The sequence below is a fragment of the Eumetopias jubatus genome, unplaced genomic scaffold (genome assembly GCF_037043125.1).
Source record: "Eumetopias jubatus isolate StellerSeaLion01/CBP00866 unplaced genomic scaffold, mEumJub1_p1.0 scaffold_1, whole genome shotgun sequence".
NCBI lineage: Eukaryota > Metazoa > Chordata > Mammalia > Carnivora > Otariidae > Eumetopias > Eumetopias jubatus.
Genome location: NW_028274807.1, coordinates 63,908,709 through 63,931,994, shown reverse-complemented (window position 1 = coordinate 63,931,994; position 23,286 = coordinate 63,908,709). Strand labels below are relative to the sequence as shown.

General features: G+C 38.1%; 1 protein-coding gene across 1 annotated transcript in view; it reads right to left on the bottom strand.

Annotated features, from left to right (window-relative positions):
• Positions 1 to 20,497, bottom strand: part of TEX55 (testis expressed 55) — a 34,103-nt gene extending 13,606 nt beyond the window's left edge. The window contains exons 1-3 of the mRNA XM_088022922.1: positions 19,286 to 20,497; positions 18,534 to 18,680; positions 12,213 to 12,275 (exon numbers count right to left, since the gene is read on the bottom strand). Of these exons, the coding sequence (XP_087879048.1) occupies positions 12,213 to 12,275; positions 18,534 to 18,680; positions 19,286 to 20,497 (1,422 nt within the window). The remainder of the gene's footprint in view (positions 1 to 12,212; positions 12,276 to 18,533; positions 18,681 to 19,285) is intronic.
• Between the last annotated feature and the right edge of the window lie 2,789 nt (positions 20,498 to 23,286).

Here is a 23,286-nt window from a genome sequence, read left to right as displayed (position 1 = left end):
GTGTACAAGGGTTTGTAAGGCCGTATATTTTCAGTTGTCTTGGGTATATACCTAGGTGTGGAATTGCTGAGTCATATGGTAATATGACATTTAACTTTTTGAAGGATTGCCAGACTGTTTCCCAAAGTGGCTGTATCATTTTACGTTCCCACTGACAGTGTATAGTATTCTAATTTTTCCACATCCTTGTCAACACTTGTTATGGTTTGTCTTTTTGATTATAGCCATCCTAGTGGGTGTGAAGTGGTAGCTCATCTTGGTTTTGACTTCCATTTCCCTAATGATAAATGATGTCTCACATTTATTCTTTAAATGGAAGAGGGGAGGGGACGGGTCCAGGAAAACTGGTCTAGTAGCTTTCCTTTCTGTTACAGTGGGATTGGGCTGGTGGGGAATGCAGTGAGGGAAGGTCATTGCGATTGCTCAAGTAAAATGGAATATTAATATTGTGGATAAGAAGAGCACTAAAATAATAAGAGCTAACAGTGCCAGGCAGTGTTCAAAGTGCTTTTACATGTTATCTCATTTAACACTTGGAACACTCACACCTCATAGCTGTAGGAGTAACTCCTGCTTCAGAAGAATCCTTGGAGAATTCCCTCAAGGGGAATCACATCTTTTGATCTCTGGTTGTTCTGACACTGTAACTTTTCTCCCCATGACATTTTCTTCCACATGGCCATCCGTGTCCTCTGTCAGCTGTACTTGGGAAAAGCCTTCTCTGAGACTCCACTTCCCCTGTTAGCCGACAACTCGTTCTGCCTAGATTCTCACCTTTAGTGTTTACTCTGGCCTGGGATTACTTCTTACCACTTAGGGACTAAGAACTCAATTTACTTTTAGCTGATTGATCTTCTACTTCTAGACAGCTCTTTTAGTAGACAGCCTGAGTCACTGAAAGTGAGCCTTGATCTCCCATCTTCCTTCTTCTTTCAGTCACATGTGTTCGTAAAGGATTATGGGGCCACACTAAGCTCATCCCCTCTGGTCCACTGCCTCGTTGGCAAGAGGTCATTGTATCACAGAACGCCAATGAGAAGGGCTGAAATGACTGGGGAGGTCTCGTCTGAAGTGTTCTGCTTTGAGAAGTATATTAAAGCTGTCTGGTGTTAGGGCTGAAAACCAGTGAACTAAATTTAATACTTAATTTCAGATGTTATAACATCCAAGTTTTCGAACACTAATAATCTTTGGGTTATTTTGTTCAACCAACTGACTATAACCTTAGTCATGTCACTCAAACTTTTCCCATAAGTTATCCAGCTTTCACCTGGTTTTGCTAGCCCACAATCAACAGACAAGCTGCCTATCTGAGCGGAGAACACTTACTGAGTCTGAGCACAGGCACATTTTGTGGAAAACTGAAGGAACTAAATAAACTCTGAAGTTGTCAGCAGGAGATTTTTTGGTATAATTATTAGCAATGAAATGCAGGTATAAAAAAATAGGATTTGTGCTTGACTGTTCAAACAGAAACTTAATTCGTTGTGATGCAGCCACATAATCATACCAAGTCACCAGTATAAAAAATCAAGTCTGCTTTAATGTTCAAATAGAAATCAAACAACAGGTTCAGCTTACAAAAATAGTATTAGATGATCATCTCAGTTATGATTGCTGGGCAGATACTCTCATACCAGACAGACCATGTTAAGGCTTTTTGCTTTTAAATACCAGTTCCACTGGTTACACAGTCTATACAATGTCAATACTCTTCAGGGGATAAAGGTAATGAGGAAGTGTGATTCTGCCTCTCCCACAGGTGTGTACCCAGTAGTATAACGTGTTTGAATTTTGCTGTAGGTTAAAAATCAGAGGAGAGCTATCCCTAGGATTAGATTAAATCTCTTCTACTAATGGCAGAATATAATAGGATCAAAGAGGAAAATAGTAAAAATATTTTGGAGGTATTAAAAGACAAGAAAAAAGAGATTATGACAATCACCTTCCATTAAGAGGGAAAAAAAGGACTGTTAAAAATTATTTTCCACATATTTTCTGATTGAAAATTTCATAAACAGCTTGGAAATATGATAGATTTGTATGCTTTATGAGACCTATGTATAAATTGTTCATGTTTTCTTGATCCTCCTTGAGATTTGTAAACTGACTATTGTGCAGTGCTTTGGAGGAATGAGTACTGAAATACCAATGCATGGATAAGTATAACATATATATATATTTTGCATGATTAGTCAGAGATATCTGTAACTATCATGTGAATTTTTGAAGTAGATACCCTATAGATTTTTACTTAAAAATTAAGAACATATTTAGGCAGAGTCACTACCAATGACCATTCAAAAATCATTTTTCAGAGTGAGAGACAGAACATAGTGTTGACACTGAGGGTTGTAAACAATGTTGAGGAGAAATTCATTCTTTGTAGGTTTCACTTTTGTCTCTGCTTTCTATCATTTCCTGTACCTGAAGAGAATGAAAAAGAATTTTTTTCCACTTGCAATTTTGGTCAACTTGGAATTACCATATCTTGAGGGGTTAAAATATATAGAAATTTAAAATACAAAAGTCCTTGTACTGGCCTAGTACAAATAATTCAGACTTTGATAAGTCAAGAATACCTGTTGTAATTGCAGGGGAACCATTAAAAATATATATATATTTTAGGGTGGGGGGATGGGTTAGCCTGGTGATGGGTATTAAAGGGGGCACATTCTGCGTGGAGCACTGGGTGTTATGCACAAACAATGAATCATGGAACTCTACATCAGAAACTAATGATGTAATGTATGGTGATTAACATAACAATAAAAATTATTTAAAAATATATATATATTTTAAAGATTTGTTTACTTATCTGAGAGAGAGACAGAGACAGAGAGAGCCAGGGGGAGGGGCAGAGGGAGAGAGAGTGTCAAGCCCACTTTGCGCTGAGTGCGGAGCCCCACCCAAGGCTCAATCTTGGGCAATCCTGAGGTCACGACCTGAGCTAAAACCAAGAGTTGGATGCTTAACCAACTGTGCCACCAGGCACCCCCATTAAAAAATATTAAAAGTAATTATTAGAGCAGTGACTCTATTCTGTGTGATACTGTAATTACAGATACATATCCTATACATTTGCCAAAACCTATAGAATTCACAACACAGACAGAATCCTAACGTAAACCATGGACTTTAGTTAATAATAATATATCAATATTGGCTTATCACTGTAAGAAATGTGCCCCACCAATTCAAGGTGTCAATAACAGGGGAAACTAGGGGTGGAAAATGGGGAAAGGAGAAGGGAGTATGTGAGAACTCACTGTACTTTCTGCTTAGTTCTTCTGTAAACGTAAAAACTACTCTAAAAATATAAAGCCTATCAATTTTTTGAAATTACCCTAATGGGAAACCAACAAAAAAAATTCAGAGTGTGTAACTTCTAAACTAATAGAAAAATGGAGTGATAAAAGGAGGCAAAAAGTAAAAAAGAAACAGAACAGGTAGAACAAATAGCATATAGTTAGACTTTAGATGTAAACCCAAATAATCTTTAATAACATCAAATATAAATGGGCTAAAATTAAAAACTTGTCAGATTTGAATAATGATAAAAATTATATGCTATTTATAAGAAAGGCATCTAAAACTTAGAGTGAAGTTAAAAGTAATAAGGATATTATATCATTTAAACATTGACTAAATAAATCCGATGTAGCTATAACAATACTGAATAGAGTCGTTAGGGTTCATGATATACCTCTAAATGATAAAAAAGTTCAAGTCACCAGAAAAAGATAAGAATTCTAGTTCATATGTACCTAATAACATAATCTTAACTACATACACACAGCATAAATTAACAGAACTAAAGGAGACAGGCAAATTCACAATCATATTGGAAGACTTGAACAACATATTTTACAAACTTGATCTAATGGATATATTTAGAACACTTGATCTAATGGATATATTCTAATAATTGCAGTTACATTTTTTCAACCCCAATTAGTTCATTCACAGTTAATCATATGTTGCATCATAAAGCAAGTCAACACATTTCAAATATTTGAAATCTTGTTTTATAAATAAAGTGCAATTAACTTAGAAATCATTAACCAAAGGGCAATTAGAAAATCCAGTATTTGGTAATTTATATAAATAATGTCCCTAAACCCATGAGTTGAAAAAGAAACATAATGAAAATTAGAAACGATTTTGAACTAAGTAAGTGAAAATACCACATAGTTAGGCTTATGTGATAAAACCTTAAATGCATATGTTTTATACAAAAAGTAAGAGCTGCTTCCTATATGCAAGAATAAGCACTTACAAAATGAATCCTGCAAATAACACCTGTATACTATGAACAAAAATCATTTGATGTGATACACCACATTAGTAGAATGAAGAATAAAAATCACATGATTGTCTTAATAGATCAAAAAAAATTTGACAAAATTTAGCACCCTCTCATGATAAAATCTCTCAAAAAAGAAGGAATAGAAGGAAGTTACCTCAACATAACAAAGACCATCTATGAAAAGCCTACAGGTGTCATCATACTCAGTGGTGAAAACCTGAAAGCTCTTCCTCTAAGTTCAGGAACAAGACAAAAATACCCACTCTTGCCACTTGAACATAGTACTAGAAGTTCTAGCCAGAGCAATTAGTCAAGGAAAAGAAATAAAAGGTATCCAAACCAAAAAGGAAGATGTAAAATCATCTTTTCCACTTAAAATGGATTGCATTTTCTAGGTTTTTTTTTCTAAGTAGCATAATTTTAGATCATAGTATGAATATTGTGAATAGTATGTTGTATAGGCTGAGTTCTGTCATATTCCTCCAGTGAATGTTGAAATAGAAAAAAAAACTAAAATTCTTATAGAACCACAAAAGACCTTGAATAGCCAAATTAAGCTGGAGAAAGAAGAACAAAGATGGAGGCATCACACTTCATTCTAAAATATATTACAAGGCTACAGTAATAAAAACAATATGGTACCAGTATAAAGATAGATATACAGACGAATAGAACAGAATAGAGAGCCCAGAAATAAATCCATACACACACAGTCAACAGATCTTCAACAGGGTGCCAAAGATACACAGAGGGAAAGGAAACTCTTTTCAACAAATGGTGATGGGAAAACTGTTTACGCACAAAAGAATGAAACTGGACCCTTAATAAAAATAATCAAAATGGATTAAATACTTAAACATAAGACCTGAAACTGTAAAATTCCAAGAAAATAATGTAGAGGGAAAGCTCCACGGCATTGGTCTTGGCAATTATTTCACGGATATGACACCCAAAGCACATGCAACAAAAATAAATAAGTGGGACTACACCAAACTAAAAATCTTCCACATAGCAACAGAAACAGTCAACAAAGTGAACAGGTCACCTACAGAACGGGAGAAAATATTTGCAAGCCATATATTTGATAAAGGGTTAATCTCCAAAATATATATCATAACACCTACAACTTAATAGTGAAAAAAACTAATAACCTAATTTAAAAATGGGCTAAGGATTCAAATAGACATTTCTTTAAAGAAGACATACAAATAACCAACAGGTCTATGAAAAAATGTTCAGTGTCACTAATCAGGATGAAAATGCAAATCAAAACCCACCACCAGACATTATCTCATACCAGTTGGGATAACTATTATAAAACAACAAAGACAATACATGTAGGCAAGGGTGTGGAGAAATTGGAACCTTTGCCCACTATCGGTGGGAATGCAAAAATAGTGTAGCCACTATGGAAGACAGTATGGAGAATCCTCAAAAAATTAAAAATAGAACTACATATGACCCAACAATTCCAATTCTGGGATTGCTGTATTTACCCCAAATAATTGAAATCAGGATCTTGAAGAGATATGTTCATTGCAGCACTATTCGTAGTAGCCAAGATGTGGAAACAATCTAAATGTCAGTCAACAGATAAATGGGAAAAGACAATGTGTTATACACACATAATAAAATACTATTCAGTCTCAAAAAAGAACAAAGTTCTGCAATATGTGACAATATGGATGAATAAGGACATTATGCTAAGTAAAATAGCCCAGTCACAGAAAGACAAATACTGTATCCCACTTACATGGGGTATCTAAAGTGCAAATTCACAGAATCAAAGAACGGAAGGATGGTTGCCAATGGTTAGGGAGAGGGGGAAATGGAGAGTTACTAATTAATGGGCAGAAAGTCTTAGGTAAGCAAGATGAATAAGCTCTAGAGATCTACTATATGACATTGTACCTATAGTCAATAATAATGTAAGGTACACTTAATAATTTGTTAAGAGGGTAGATCTCATGTTAAATGTTCTTACCATAATAAAATTTTATAATTTTTTTTAAAGATTTTATTTATTTATTTGAGAGAGCGAGAAAGAGCACAAGGGGGGGGGGAGCGGGAGACGGAGAAGCAGACTCCTTGCTGAGCAGGGAGCCTGATGCGGGACTTGATCCCAGGACTCCAGGATCATGACCTGAGCCGAAGGCAGTCGCTTAACCAACTGAGCCACCCAGGCGCCCACCATAATAAAATTTTAAAAATAAATGGAAAAGATAATCAACAGAGGCCCACTCCAAGATGATTCAATGTTGAGATTATTAGATAAGCATTTAAAGCTGTTATTGTACCTGTGTTCAGTGAAGTAAAGGAAAATATACTGGAAATCAAAGAAAATATAAAATATCCCAGAAGATAAATAGAAATAAAGAAAAGGACCAAACAGAAATTTCAGAACTGAAAAATAATAATAAAAAATCACTGGATGGGCTTAATAGAGAATATAGATGACAGAAGAGTCAGTGAGCTTGAAAATAGAGCCAAGGAGTTATTTGACCTGGAGAGCAAGAAAACTTGAAAGAAATGAAGAGAATTTTAGGGCATCTGTGGGATAATACTACTAGATCTAATATAAGGTTAATTTGAGTATCAAAAAGAAAAGAGGGAGAGAGAAAGAATGAGGCAGGAAAATATCTGAAGAAACTGGCAGACAACTTCCAAATTTGGTGAAAGATATACATTTATAAGATTTAAGCAGCTCAGCTAACCCCCAAAATCATAAATTCCAATGAACGTCATGGTAAAACCTCTGGAAACTAAAGAAAATGAGAAGATTATGAAGGCAGTCAGAGACAAATGGCCCAGTACATACAGGGGAACAACAATTTGGAAGACTATGGATTTCTCACCAAAACTATGAAGGCCAGGAACAAGTGAAACCACATTTTTAAGAGCTGGACAACTCAATTCAGAATTCTATAGCCAGCAAAAAATGTTCTACAAGAACGAATGTGTCAGAGATTTTCAGGTAAAAGAAAACCAAGAGTCATTTTTGCCAATAGTGCTGCAATACAAAAAATGCTGGAAAAAGTTTTTCAGGTTGAAAGGAAATAACTTCAGAGAGAAACATGAAAATTCACAAAGTAAGGAAGAACATTAGAAACAGAAACTATCTGGATAAATGTAAAAGATGACTTTTTTCTCGTAAGTTCCTTAAAACACATATGATTATTTAAAGCCAAAATTATTGTCTTGTGGGGGTTTTCACTTATGTAGAAAGTGATAGATATGACAAGTTTAACATAAAAGAACAGATGGGAGTAAAGGACCCTATATGATTATAAAGTTTCCTTTTAATGTGCAGTGATACAAGTATTAATTTTATACTGTGGAAGGCTAGGGATAGATATTGCAATCCCTAGAGCAATCACTAAAATATAATAAGAGGTATAGCTAAAAGCCAATACACAAATTAAAGTAGAATACTGAAATTATTCAAATAATCCAAGAGAAGGCGATAAAAGAGGAACAGAAGAATGAAAGAAACAAAAAGAAAAATAATAAAATGAGAGCTCTAAATTCAATCATATTGATAATTAGGTTAAATGTTAATAGTCTAAACCAGGGGTTGGCAAACTTTTTCTGAAAAGAGCTGGATAGTACACATTTTAGGCCTTGCAGGACACAAACTATCTGTTGCTGCTGCTGAATCCCCCGCCCCCTTGCACTTATTTCTCTTCTCCTTCTTCCTTCTCCTCCTCCTCCTTCCTCTTCAACCACTTTAAAAGGGTAAATTCTTTCTAACCTGTGGGCCATTTAAAACCAGGTGGTCCATAGTTTGCCTACCCTTGTCCTAAATGGTTCAGTTAAAAAGGAGAGATTATCAGAAAGGATAATAAAGACCCAACTATGTAGTACCTACAAGAGACACAATTTAAATATAAAGCATAGATAGGTTGAAAATAAATGGATGAAAAAAATATGCCAAGTAAACTGTAAGATATGAAGCCTGGACTGGCTATATTAATGTCAGAGGCAAAGAATATTACCAAGGAGAAAGATGGACATTTCATAATGATAAGAGTCAATTAATCGGAAAGACATAATAATCATAAATGTGCATGTACCTTGCGGTTTTCAGAAAATGTCCTGGCGTTAGTGTAGGGAATGAGAACCCAAGAGGAACTCGGCAGACCCCTGAGTTGAGAAGATGGAGCTGAGATCCTGGGGAAACCAAGACAGTTATAGTTCACAGGGCCAGAGATGAGAGAATGGCACAGAAAGCACTCTGGAAAGCTGCAGAAAGTCACCTTCAAATTGTCCTCTGCAAATCTATCAGTGCATGTGTGTGAGAAAACTAGCAAGGCCATGGAAAATTGATCTACAAGAATAGTTCCTATTACCACCAGTCAAACTGGAAAACCTCATGATTCATGGGGCATTGGGTAGAATACTCAATACTCAATTGCCTCAGTATATAGGAATAATTAGCCCTAGATTGAAAACTCTTCTGCTCCTCTAAAAAAAAAAAATCTTAAAAGCAAAATCTCAAAAGACCAAGCTGTTTCCAAGTAAATTAGCTGAGCCCCAAAATAAAGTCTAAGAATATCTACAAGAATACAAAAAAATCCAGCACCCACCAAGGCAAAATTCACAATATCTTACACCAATAAAAAATTGCCAGGCATATACCTACAAATAATACAATGTTATGTCAATTATATCTTAATAAAAAAAATTACCAGACATATAAAGAAGCAGGAAAATTAAAACCGTTACTATAATTGTATTCTCCATGCGCAAAAAGTAAAGTAGAGATATCATCACTCTAGAAAAGACACAAACTAAACTCCTAGGGATGAAACTACAAAATTATGATGTATGTAGTGAGAAACACACTGGCACTTTATTATTAATGGTACTTTAGACACTGCAGAAGACAAGATTAGTAAACTTGAAGACATAGTGATAGAAAGTATCCAAAATGATACAGAGAGAGGAAAAAAATTTTAATAAAGAGAATCAAGTGAGCTGTGAGACAACTTCAAGGAGCCCATTATATGTGTAATTGAGTTCCTAGAGGAGGAGGCTGGGACAGAAGAATGTCTGAAGAAATAGTGGCTGACAACTTTCCAAATATGATGAAAACCATGAGCCTACAGTTCCTAGAAGTTCAAAGTACCATGGCACAAGAAATGTGAAGAAAACTAGAACAATGCCACTTTAAGTGAGAGTATAAACTGATCGAGTACTTTGGAAAACTTTTGGGCAGCCATCTTTTAAAGCTGAACTTATGTCAATACCCTGTGACTTAGCAATTCCCTTTCTAGGTATGAACCCAATAGAAATGCACGTACACATGCACCGAGGGGTAAGTACACAAATGTTCCCTGCAGCATTATTCAGAACAACCAAAAGTCTAACTCAGAATAGAGAATACAGAAATGAAAAGGAATGAATATGCACAAGATGAATGAATCTCATAAACATACTGTTGATCAAGAGAAGTCAGCCCCCAAATAGTACATAATATTTGATTTCATTTGTATGAAAATCTAAAAAAGCCAAACTAAACTAGAAGTCAGAATAGTGGTTATTTTGTGGAAGAGAAAGGGTAGTGATTGGAAATAGGCACCATGTGGGATTTGAGGAGCTGGTAACATTCTGTCTCTTGACTTGGTGGGTAGTTTCATGGGTCTACTAAATTAGTGATATTTAGTCAAATTGTACAGTTTTGATCTGTATAATTTCCTGTATGTATGCTTGAAAAGTTTTTGAAATGAAAATAGATATATTTTACTACATCACCAGAATAATGGAGAAAAATCATGCAATCATCTCAAAAGCTATAGAAAAATAATTTGATAAAGTTAATGATTCATAATGAAAAACTCTCAGAAAACAGATTAGACAAGAACTTCCTTAATATGATTACTAGTATCTATAGAACAGAGCAAAAATCATACTTAACGGTTAAATAGGGAAAACTTTTTTTTAAAGATCAAGAGCAAGCAAAGTGAACCACTGTAGCTACTTCTATTCAATATTAATTCTACTGGAGATCCCTAACCAGTGTACTGTATCAGTCAGTGTCCCAACAGAAAATAGATGGCACATTCAAAATAGAAGAATTCAAAGAAGGTTCATTCAGAAAGGATCCATTTAAAAGAATTAGGCATAGGGGAGTCACAGAAGATAACACAATAATCCAAAGCTAGTAAAAGGGAGCTAACCTCTTAACCTTGAAGGTCAAGAGGAGGAGACATTACTGGAATTCAGAAGTAAAGAGTCATGTAAAAAGATGTCTTGAGAGGAGCAGGGACCTCCAGACAACTCAAGACAGATCATAAGGGAAAAGACCAGGGAAATAAACCTGATCTCACTCTCTTTCCTCCTAATCTTCCTCCAGGGTTTTCCATTGGCTTAACCCAACCAGAAGTCAGAAGGAAGGAGAGCCTGTTGATCTAGTCCATATGGATTAGCTACTTTGTAGGGTAGAAAAGAGCAAAAGGTGGATCTGAAGAGGCAAAGAGAAGATACATAATAAATGGAATGAGACAAGTGGAAAAAAAAGGTAAGGATTAGAAAGATCAAATAAAACTGTCACTATTTGCAAATGATATGATTGTATATGTAGAAATACCCACAGTATCTACATATACGTGTTTAGAATTAATAAGTTGAATTTAGTAAGGTTGCTAGATATAAGATCAACAAAAAACTTAGCTGTATTTCTATATGCCAGCAAATAGAAACTGAAGTTTTAAACATTTCTATTTGCAAAAGCATCAAAATTATAAAATACCTATGAATAAATCTATCAGAAATGTGTAAAATCTTCGTGCAAATAATAACTATACTGAGAGAAATTAAAGACCTAAATAAATGTAGAGGATAAAGGATTGGAAATACTCATTGTTTCAAGCCATCCCTTCTTCCCAAATTGATCTACAGACTCAGTGCAATCCTAATAAAAATCCCACCAGGGTGTGCTTCTGATTGTGTGTGTATGTGACTTGACAAATAACTCTAAATATTGATATGGGAATGTACAGGCCTAAGAATAAGCAAGATATTTTTAAAGAAAAGTAATATGTGAGGACTTGCTCTGATTGATATTAAGACTTATTTTAAGGCATACTAATTAAGACAGTCTTGTATGGAGCAAGGATAAACAAACATACCATCAAAATCAAATAAAAATCAGTAAGGGAGATACGGTCTTTTTAATAAAAGGTGCTTGGTCAGTTGGATGTCTGTTTAGGAAAAAAAATAAAACTTGATCCCACCTCACACCCGTACACAAAATCAATTCCAAAGTGACTGGATATCAATGTGAAAGGCAAAATAAATTAAATTTAACTCCCCCCACCAAAAAATAAAAAATGCACAAACTTCTATGAGATAATATAAGGGGCTATGTCAGGAGGGGCTATGTCAGGAGTTTGGACTAAGGAGACTTCTAAAAGAGGACACCAGAAGTACTAATCATAAATTAAAAAGGTTGTTAAATGTGACTGTTTCAAAATTAAGAATTTCTGTTCGTTGAAAGATACCTTTAAGAGATAAAAAGGGAAGGCAGAGAACAGGAGAAGAAACCTGCAAGAAACGCAACAAAGGGCTCCTCACCTAGAATACATATAGAATTGTGACAAATGAGTATGAAAAAGACAAGCAATACAATAGAAAAAGAAGTACTTCCAAATGGCCAATAAACAAATTAAAAGGTATGCAGCTGCCTTAGTCATCAGGAAAAAGCAGATGGGCGCTGCAGAGATTACAATTCACCCATCAATATGTGGCTAATGCTAAAAAGACATTAGCATTCAACAGTTTATAAGTGCTCGCTTCATGATAACCCACGGAGTTGGATGTGTTTTGTTTTGGGTGTGTGTACGTGTGCTGTATTTTACAATAAACAGAATTAAAAGCTTGTTCTCTTTCTCCTATTCCATACCTGGCACAGCATAAAACTGAGGGGGTCCTCTGGTTTTTCATAGACTAAGTTTTCAGTGATCTGCTGAGAGAGAGCATGAGGCATCGCGTTATGGTTCTGAGCTAAAGTTATGTGGTCAGGTTCTAGCTAAAGCCATATTTTGCACTAACCTAGCACCATAGTCTTTTTTTTTGTGCATAACACCCAGTGCTCCATGCAGAACGTGCCCTCTTTAATACCCATCCCCAGGCTAACCCATTCTCCCACCCCCCTCCCCTCTAGAACCCTCAGTTTGTTTTTCAGAGTCCATCGTCTCTCATGGTTTGTCTCCCCCTCCGATTTCCCGCCCTTCATTCTTCCCCTCCTGCTATCTTCTTTTTTTTCTTAACATGTATTGTATTATTTGTTTCAGAGGTACAGATCTGTGATTCAACAGTCTTGCACAATTCACAGTGCTCACCATAGTACATACCCTCCCCAATGTCTATCACCCAGCCACCCCATCCCTCCCACCCACACCCCACTCCAGCAACCCTCATCTTGTTTCCTGAGATTAAGAATTCCTCATATCAGTGAGGTCATATGAAATATGTCTTTCTCGGGGCGCCTGGGTGGCTCAGTTGGTTAAGCGACTGCCTTTGGCTCAGGTCATGATCCTGGAGTCCCGGGATCGAGTCCCGCATCGGGCTCCCTGCTCGGCAGGGAGTCTGCTTCTCCCTCTGACCCTCTTCCCTCTCGTGCTCTCTATCTCTCATTCTCTCTCTCTCAAATAAAATAAAAAAAAAATCGAAACATGTCTTTCTCTGATTGACTTATTTCGCTCAGCATAACACCCTTCAGTTCCCTCCACGTCATTGCAAATGGCAAGATCTCATTCCTTTTGATGGCTGCATAATATTCCATTGTATATATATATCACATCTTCTTTATCCATTCATCTGTTGGTGGACATCTTGGCTCTTTCCACAGTTTGGCTATTGTGGACATTGCTGCTATAAACATCAGGGTGCACGTACCCCTTCGGATCTCTACATTTGTATCTTTGGGGTAAATACCCACTAGTGCAATTGCTGGATCGTATGGTAGCTCTATTTTCAACTGTTTGAGGAACCTCCATACTGTTTTCCAGAGTGGTTGCACCAGCTGGCATTCCCACCAACAGTGTAGGAGGGTTCCCATTTCTCTGCATCCCTGCCAACATCTGTCATTTCCTGACTTGTTAATTTTAGCCATTCTGACTGGTGTGAGGTGGTATCTCATTGAGGTTTTGATTTGATGCCAAGCGATGTTGAGCACTTTTTCATATGTCTGTTGGCCATTTGGATGTCTTCTTTGGAAAAATGTCTGTTCATGTCTTCTGCCCATTTCTTGATTGGATCATTTGTTCTTTGGGTGTTGAGTTTGATAAGTTCTTTATAGATTTTGGATACTAGCCCTTTATCTGATATGTCATTTGCAAATATCTTCTCCCATTCTGTCAGTTGTCTTTTGGTTTTGTTGACTGTTTCTTTTGCTGTGCAAAAGCTTTTTATCTTGATGAAATCCCAATAGTTTATTTTTGCCCTTGCTTCCCTTGCCTTTGGCGATGTTTCTAGGAAGAAGTTGCTGTGGCTGAGGTCAAAGAAGTTGCTATCTGTGTTCTCCTTTAGGATTTTGATGGACTCCTGTCTCACATTTAGGTCTTTCAACCATTTTGAATCTATTTTTGTGTGTGGTGTAAGGAAATGGTCCAGTTTCATTCTTCTGCATGTGGCTGTCCAGTTTTCCCAACACCATTTGTTGAAGAGACTGTCTTTTTTCCATTGGACATTCTTTCCTGCTTTGTCAAAGATTAGTTGACCATAGAGTTGAGGGTCCATTTCTGGGCTCTCTATTTTGTTCCATTGATCTATGTGTCTGTTTTTGTGCCAGTACCATACTGTCTGGATGATGACAGCTTTGTAATAGAGCTGGAAGTCTGGAATTGTGATGTCACCAGCTTTGCTTTTCTTTTTCAACATTCCTATGGCCATTCGGGGTCTTTTCTGGTTCCATACAAATTTTAGGATTATTTGTTCCATTTCTTTGCAAAAAGTGGATGGTATTTTGATGGGGATTGCATTGAATGTGTAGATTTCTCTAGGTAGCATTGACATCTTCACAATATTTGTTCTTCCAATCCACGAGCATGGAACGTTTTTCCATTTCTTTGTGTCTTCCTCAATTTCTTTCGTGAGTATTTTATAGTTTTCTGAGTACAGATCCTTTGCCTCTTTGGTTAGATTTATTCCTAGGTATCTTATGGTTTTGGGTGCAATTGTAAATGGGATCGACTCCTTAATTTCTCTTTCTTCTGTCTTACTGTTGGTGTATAGGAATGCCACTGATTTCTGTGCATTGATTTTATACCCGGCCACTTTACTGAATTCCTGTATGAGTTCTAGCAGTTTTGAGGTGGAGTCTTTTGGGTTTTCCACATAAAGTATCATATCATCTGCAAACAGTGGGAGTTGGACTGCTTCTTTGCCAATTTGGATGCCTTTGATTTCTTTTTGTTGTCTGATTGCTGTGGCTAGGACTTCTAATACTATGTTGAATAGCAGTGGTGAGAGTGGACGTCCCTGCTGCGTTCCTGACCTTAGAGGGAAAGCTCTCAGTTTTTCCCCATTGAAAATGATATTCGCTGTAGGTTTTTCATAGATGGCTTTTATGATATTGAGGTATGTACCCTCTATGCCTATACTCTGAAGAGTTTTGATCAAGAAAGGATGCTGTACTTTGTCCAATGTTTCTTCTGCATCTATTGAGAGGATCATATGGTTCTTCTTCTTTCTTTTATTAATATATTGTATCACACTGATTGATTTGCGGATGTTGAACCAACCTTGCAGCCCAGGGATAAATCCCACTTGGTCATGGTGAATAATCCTTTTAATGTACTGTTGGATCCTATTGGCTAGTATTTTGGTGAGAATTTTTGCATCCATGTTCATCAAGGATATTGGTCTGTAATTCTCCTTTTTTGATGGGGTCTTTGTCTGGTTTGGGGATCAAGCTAATTGTGGCCTCATAAAATGAGTTTGGAAGTTTTCCTTCCATTTCTATTTTTTGGAACAGTTTCAGAAGAATAGGTATTAATTCTTTTTTAAATGTTTGTTAGAATTCCCCTGGGAAGCCATCTGGCCTCCCAGATGTTGTTTGTTGGGAGATTGTTGATGACTGCTTCAATTTCCTTAGTGGTTATAGGTCTGTTCAGGTTTTCTACTTTTTCCTGGTTCAGTTTTGGTAGTTGATGCATCTCTAGGAATGCATCCATTTCTTCCAGGTTATCTAATTTGCTGGCATAGAGTTGCTCATAATATGTTCTTAGAATTGTTTGTATTTCTTTGGTGTTGGTTGTGATCTCTCCTCTTTCATTCATGATTTTGTTGATTGGGGTCATTTCTCTTTTCTTTTTGATAAGTCTGGCCAGGGGTTTATCAATCTTGTTAATTCTTTCAAAGGAACAGCTCCTAGTTTCGTTGATCTGTTCTACTGTTCTTTTGGTTTCTATTTCATTGATTTCTGCTCTGCTCTTTATTATTTCTCTTCTCCTGCTGGGTTTAGGCTTTATTTGCTGTTTTTTCTCTAACTCCTTTAGGTGTAGGGTTAGGTTGTGTATTTGAGACCTTTCTTGTTTCTTGAGAAAAGCTTGTATTGCTATATACTTTCCTCTCAGGACTGCCTTTGCTGCATCCCAAAGATTTTGAACAGTTGTGTTTTCATTTTCATTGGTTTCCATGAATTTTTTTAATTCTTCTTTAATTTCCTGGTTGACCCATTCATTCTTTAGTAGGATGCTCTTTAGCCTCCATGTATTTGAGTTCTTTCTGACTTTCCTCTTGTAATTGAGTTCTAGTTTCACAGCATTGTAGTCTGAAAAGATGCAGGGAATGATTCCAATCTTTTGGTACTGGTTGAGAACTGATTTGTGACCTAGGATGTGATCTATTCTGGAGAATGTTCCATGGGCACTGGAGAGGAATGTGTATTCCGTTGCTTTTGGATGGAATGTTCTGAATATGTCTGTGAACTCCATTTGGTCCAGTGTGTCATTTAAAGTCTTTATTTCCTTGTTGATCTTTTGCTTAGATGATCTGTCCATTTCAGTCAGGGGGGTGTTAAAGTCCCCCACTATTATTGGAATGTTGTCAATGTGTTTCTTTGCTTTTGTTATTAATTGGGTTATATAATTGGCTGCTCCCATGTTAGGGGCATAGATATTTACAATTGTTAGATCTTCTTGTTGGATAGACCCTTTAAATAGGAAATAGTGTCCTTCCTCATCTCTTATTACAGTCTTTGGTTTAAAATCTAATTTGTCTGATACAAGGATTCCCACCCCAGCTTTCTCTTGCACCATAGTCTTTTAAAGAAATTTATGTATCTCTACAAAGTGACAAATTACTTTCTGACTACTGATAAAATTAGGCAAATTAAAGTAAAATTTAGAGGAATAAAAATTTAGTAATAAATAGCAATGGATATTTTTCTAGCTTCCAAGATCAAACAGGTAGTGAGAAAGTTTTTGTTTTGAGAATTGTGATTTTGCTAGACTGAGAAATTAATGAATTAATCACTTTATTCAAAAGAAAAGTCTTTTGAGTAAATTAAAAACACGATGTGTCTTTACATAGAAACTTTCCTGTGAGGAATTTGATTCTAAAAGGTGAAAAAGATGTTTCATGTTTATAATAATAAATGAGAAATCATACACAAAACTTCAGAAATTCACTTCCATACTTTGTTGTTGTTTAATAACCCAAAACATTATAATAAAGTAAGCAGAATTCTCATTTGCAGGGAATAACAATGGGGCAAGTTTCAAGTATAAAATATTTAATATCCGTTTAATGCACCCATGCCAATTACATATTTCATATATGTTTCTATTGAACACATATTTGATAACTAATTTTTCTTATAATAATGTTGTATTCTCAAGTATTGTTTTTCCTTGACAGATGAAGAAAATTATTTATAAAATGATTTGATTTCTACTTTCTTCAATAGCTTTCATCCTGCAGTTTAAGAATTAGTAGTCCTCTGATTAAAGCCAGAAAACCCAGCCATTAGCACTCTCCCACAAAAGGACATTTTAAGAAAGAAAAGGCATAGAGCAGGGTTAATGGAGTAAAATCACTCTGTTTTATATGAGGAAACGGAGATTCACTGAAGTTCATTTTCTCCAAATCACAAAGATGAGAAGTGGCAAAGTTAGGTTGGAACTTCGGGCTAACAGTTTGCATAATTTGCTCTTGCCTCTATACCCTACTTTTTTAAACTTAAACTTTCCCAGTTTAAATGTATTTTTTTTTCCCCCAGTTTGCATATTTTCATTTGAGGTGGGCCATTTTTATTTTACACCCTTCTAACTACAATGTTACTACATGTACACGTCATAATACACATACTTGTGCCTTGCTGAGTAATAGCATTAACATAAAAATAACTACGTCAGGCAAACAAAAGCAAAACAACCCACCAAATAACAAAACATGGTGTAAATGTGATAATCTCTTCTAATTCTCTATTGACCAAGGAAATGTCACTTTTAAAAAAAGATTTTATTTATTTATTTGACAGAGAGAGACACAGCGAGAGAGGGAACGCAAGCAGGGGGAGTGGGAGAGGGAGAAGCAGGCTTACCGCGGAGCAGGGAGCCTGATGCGGGGCTTGATCCCAGGACCCTGGGATCATGACCTGAGCCGAAGGCAGACCCTCAACTGACTGACCCCCCCAGGCGCCCCCATTCTTTGGTGTTTCTCATTTACTACTTTTGCTTAATACATCTCAGTGCACTTACTAACTTCTCAATGAGATTATATCCTTTTTTTAAAAATTTTTTTATTGTTATGTTAATCACCACCATTAGTTTTTGATGTAGTGTTCCATGATTCATTGTTTGTGCATAACACCCAGTGCTCCACGCAGGATGTGCCCTCTTTAATACCCATCACCAGGCTAACCCATCCCCCCACCCTCCTCCCCTCTAGAACCCTCAGTTTGTTTTTCAGAGTCCATTGTCTCTCATGGTTCGTCTCCCCCCCCGATTTACTCCCCTTCATTCTTCCCCTCCTGCTATCTTCTTCTTTTTCTTTTTTCTTAACATATATTGCATTATTTGTTTCAGAGGTACAGATCTGTGATTCAACAGTCTTGCACAATTCACAGCACTCACCCTAGCACATACCCTACCCAGAGATTATATCCTTTTTATAACCAAGGCCCATTCTTGTACCTCTAAAAGCCAGGTCCAAGTTTGTTTTTTACATTGTAATCACTGTAAAACTCACTCTTAAAGAACAGGGTTGAGAGGTTTACCTGGAATATTTGCAGAATGTGGTGCTTCTCCATGTATTGTAGTGAAACTTGATAAGGATCTTCATATACAATAGGAGGGAACTGCCTCCTATAAGTTTGATTGTATCTAAAAGATTTCCTTCCTTCTTGGTATTCTGGAATATCATCCTGAAATAGAAATACCCCCCCCCACCCCAGCAGAGAGTCTTTAATAAATTCAAAAGCTCCAGGAATTTTTGTTGTTATTGTTGTTATTATCAGTGGAATCTGTTGATGGGACCTGAACACCAGGACTTGGAGAAAAGACACATTCTGATGACAAACCTGACTGATCCTCCTGGCAACATAATGCGCCTCAAGTCCCCGGAGGCACCTTATGCATGTCCAATCTACTTCAAATACTTTTCCCTTCACAGGGATCTCCAACTGACTCCAAATGCCTTTCCTTTGGAGGAATCCCAGAGAGGGGAAATGACTTAGTGTCCCAGAGTAAGCAGCAGAACTAGGACTTGAAACCCAGGTCTCCTGAATCCTGGCTCATTGATCTTTCCTGAATGGCCTTCCTGTAGCAGAGAGGGCAACAAATCTATTTCCCACTCCCCTTCTCCTGCCTTTCCGGAATGTCCTGCGCTTGCTGAATACATTGTAACAGGTAGGTTTATTCCTCATCTTTGATTCAACACATGCCCTCTCCCTGCCCCCATACCGCCACAACAAACCCTTGGTTTGGCCTCCAATCCCCTAGGTGGTTATCAAATGACCCTTCAACGTACAGGCTTGGTTTCTATGGCTTCAGTTTTTTCTCGACCGATGATATAGTCCAACTTGGATGAGATACAGGGGAATCTCTGGGAATAGACTTGGTCTTTTGCTTGCAAATTACTGGCGAATCTGGCACCAAATGAGTCAAATGCTTGCACACTGGTCACACTTTCTGTGTCTGTTTCCACTGAAACTGGGGAATTGTCACTGTCGATTTCTCTGGTATGAAATTCGCAGGGTTCTATTCTGGGCTCAGCCTCTCTGTACCCCTTAATGTCACCAAATTGGGCAAATATTCTGTCGTCATACTGGCCAGGTGCTCCATAGTCAGCTAGGTAGTCTTTGTAGTAATTCTCTTCAGCCATTAAGTGATCCATCTGGTCACTGTAGTCAGCCTTGTCCACAGGAAGGTGATCAGCACTGCTGTCAGCTTGCTCAGCAGCTTGCTGCTCAGCTCTTTCAGCAGCTTCTTCATCCACTTCTTGCTGAGTCTTTAGAGATGTTTTGGGGTCAACTTGGTGACCAGTCTTTTCAGAAGTTCTTGGTTTAACCAAGCCAGACAACCTGCTGTCAATCTGTTCAGAAGTCCTTCTGTCAGCCTGGCTGGACATTCTGCGGCCAATCTGTTCAGAGGCTCCTTGTTCGTTTGAGACCGACAATCTACCATCAGTCTGTTCAGAAGTTCTTCTGTCCAACTGGCTAGACAATCTACGGTTACTCTGCTCATAAGCTCTTGGCTCAGTCTGGTCGGACATTCTGCGGTCAGTCTGCCCATTATCTCTTCCTTCAGCCTGGCTGGACCGTCTGCGTTCAATCTGTTCAGAAGTTCTTTGTTCACGTGGAGGAAACATCTGGCTGTCAGTCTCTTCAGACTGTACATGACTGGCTTGGCTAGATGTCCTGCTGTCTGTCTGTTCATACATTCTTTGGTCGTCCCGATCAGATGCACTACGCTGAGCAGCATTAGTGTGGTCAGAGGCTCTGAGATCAGCCTGATCAGATGTTTGGCGCCCAGTGGGTTCAGATCCTTTGTGGTCAGTCTGTCCGGACATTCTTTGGGCAGCCTGCTCAGCCGTTCTGGGGTCAGTCTGGTCATCGACCTCTTCTTCATCCTGGTTCTGCCAGTTGTCTTCCTGGCCATCTGTGTGGCTGTCATCTGGGGACTTGGCTGTGCTTTCAGGTGCCAAGGAGTCTGCGGGACCCTCTTCGGGAGGCTCTTTCATTTTCTGCCCTGGCGGGCCTAGGTTGCCGGACGCCGTGGGCGGGGCCGGCCTGGTCTCCTAGGTGACCTCCACAGGGTGCGCGACGTTGCGGCCCACACGCTTTGTTCGGGCCTCAGTGCGCCGGCCCTTGCGGGTGCTCGGGCGCCACCCCTGCCCGGGTCAGGGCTGCCTCGGGCCCTGGGCGCCGCCAGGAGTGCCCAATTCGCTGACGCTCAGTGTGGACGCGAGCGCAGGGCGAGCGCCCTTCCCGGTGAGAGGAGGTGATGCGCACACGTGGCGGTCGCCACCGCCCAGCCACTAGGCTCCGGGCTCTGTGAATCGGGGCTCCAGAGCTGTACCCGCCGCCTTTTCTTGTGGAGGTTCACAGCGGGTGTGTGAACCGGGCTTGCTCAGGTACAGCAAGTCTCTAATCGCCACCCAAGTGTTAGCCGAGGAAGCCGCGGCGGACCACCGGAGGGCAGCACCCCCGCTCGGCGCTCACTGTTGCCATCCAATCAGATCCACGCTCCGTCCCACAGACTCCTGTATAATCGGAGTCGTGCTCGTAGTACGGTGTTAGTGCTGGGCACTGTGCTAGTGAATGCTCCTGCTCATAACTGCTCGTCTGCTTTAGACTCTAATCGGTATTGTTGTGATGTGGCCAAATCCTGTGTGTGTGTGTGTGTGTGCGTGTGTGTGTGTGTGTGTGCGTGTGTGTGTGTGTGTTGGGGGGGGTTCTTTTACTTGCAAAACTCATTTGGGAAAAATCCTGCCTGTACAAACAGTGCCCGTGCTATTTTCAGTGGTACCCGGAAGAGTTCAGTCCTCCTAACACTCATTTTAGCAAAATCAGACGGATCTTTCCTCACAATAAGAGTGTAGAGAGGAGAGATCTGCTCTCTTCCCCACCCTCACCACCACGTACCCCTGGGCATTCACTGCTGCGGAATCATCCCCTTCTCTGTCTCCAGGGACAGGTGAGCAGCTGTTTTCCTCCCCTTTGCGAAGAGCTGTCTTGGCTGTGAAAGCCCCACGGTGTGTGTGTTTTTTGTTTTGTTTTGTTTATTATTTTTTTTTCTTTTCTGAATGAGACGTACATGGAAGTCTAAAGGAAAGAGAGGAGATCCAGTGAGAATGGGTTCTAAAATCACCCCATTTGATGGGCTTATAGCAGAAGGGAGGGTAGGGTTAGGACCCAGGGTTCCAGAAAGAAAGGGCGTAGGAAAGATGGGGGGAAGATAGGAGAAGGGATATTGAACAAGTGGGGAATTTGCACCTGATGGTGGTGGCCCCTGTGGTCTGGGTTTTGAGATGTGGCCCTCCCCTTTTGAAATAAACTTTAAGAATCCACTTCAGGCCAGCATGTCCCCTACTTTCAGGAGTAGGGCAGCACAGAGGTGATTGATGAGACATTTATGTGTCTGACTCTTCAAAGCCTAAAATCACTGAGGCAAGCCAACCATTGGTAGTATAATATCAGGTATGCCTTTAATATGGGTTTAATTGCATTCAATAATTAGAGATAACAAAATCCAAACGCAGATAGTTGTGATCAAGATATGAGAGGGAGAGTGCGTACCTTTGATGCCATACTTAGGCGCAGACAGGAGAATCTAGGTACACTGAAGCAAAATCATTTATGTAATAGTTCCCAGAACATAGGAAGTGCTCAAGATGTGTTTGCTGAGTATAAATGTATGAAGGATCTGCCTTATTTATTTATTTAAAATGTGTGGAGCAAATAAACTTCGCATTTGTAGTAAAATAGGTGATAGGCTATGGTTTACAATTTCAAAGAGGCATTGGTTTTGTAGACTTGTTTTCCTATTTATAAATTAAATTTAATCACTGTAGAAAAGTAAGGAAAACAAACAAAAAAAATAAAACTCCCCAAACACCTAAAGGAGTGTTAATATACATGGACAGTTAATATACATTAACGTTTTAATGTATATCCTTCTAGAATTTCTCCACTCACGTCTGTACGTCTAATAGCTATAGTTATGTGCATATTTTACAAAATAGAATCAAACTGTGCAATTGTTCTATAAACCGCATTTCATTTAACACTGTGGTATACATGTTCTTCCTTGTCAATAAATGTAATCTAAATTAAAGAACACTGACTTTTGGAGTCAGACCAAGTTTGTTCTAATTCTGTATCTGTCACTCACTAGATTGTTGAGCTTGGGCAAATCTCATTATTTCTCTGAACCTCAATTTTCTCATCTTCAGATGAAAATGGGAATAGCATAATAGCTTTCAGAGTTCTTGTGAGAACCAAATGAGATAATATATGTAATTAGTTCATATGTGCTTCATAAAGAGTAGCTATTTTAAAATTTATATGTAATCTATTATATGAATTTATTTTGTTGCTTTTAACAGTGCTGTATTGACCATCATTGTACAGAAACTTTACAAACTTGTCATGTTTTTTTCCCTTAAGATGAATTTTTAGTCGTGGAATTGCTTGGCTAAGGAAATGTGCTCATTCTGGTCTTCGGAAAGTACTGTATTTTAAAATACCCTTCAGAAAAGTTGCCATTCTATGACTCCACCGGTAATGTATGAGAGTGCTATTTCCTTATACCAACACCACTTCTGAATATATTTTTATTTTTGCCTGTCTGATAAGTGAAACATAGTATCTTGTTTTAATTTGTATTCTTTTTATATATTTAATGGCTATTTATTTTTGTTTTTGGTAAATGTCCTTGCTGTGCCCTTGTCTTTTCCTTATTGATTTGTGAGAGCTTCCTATATATTAAATTTTTAATTCTTCCTATGTAAAAATTGTAATTCTTTGT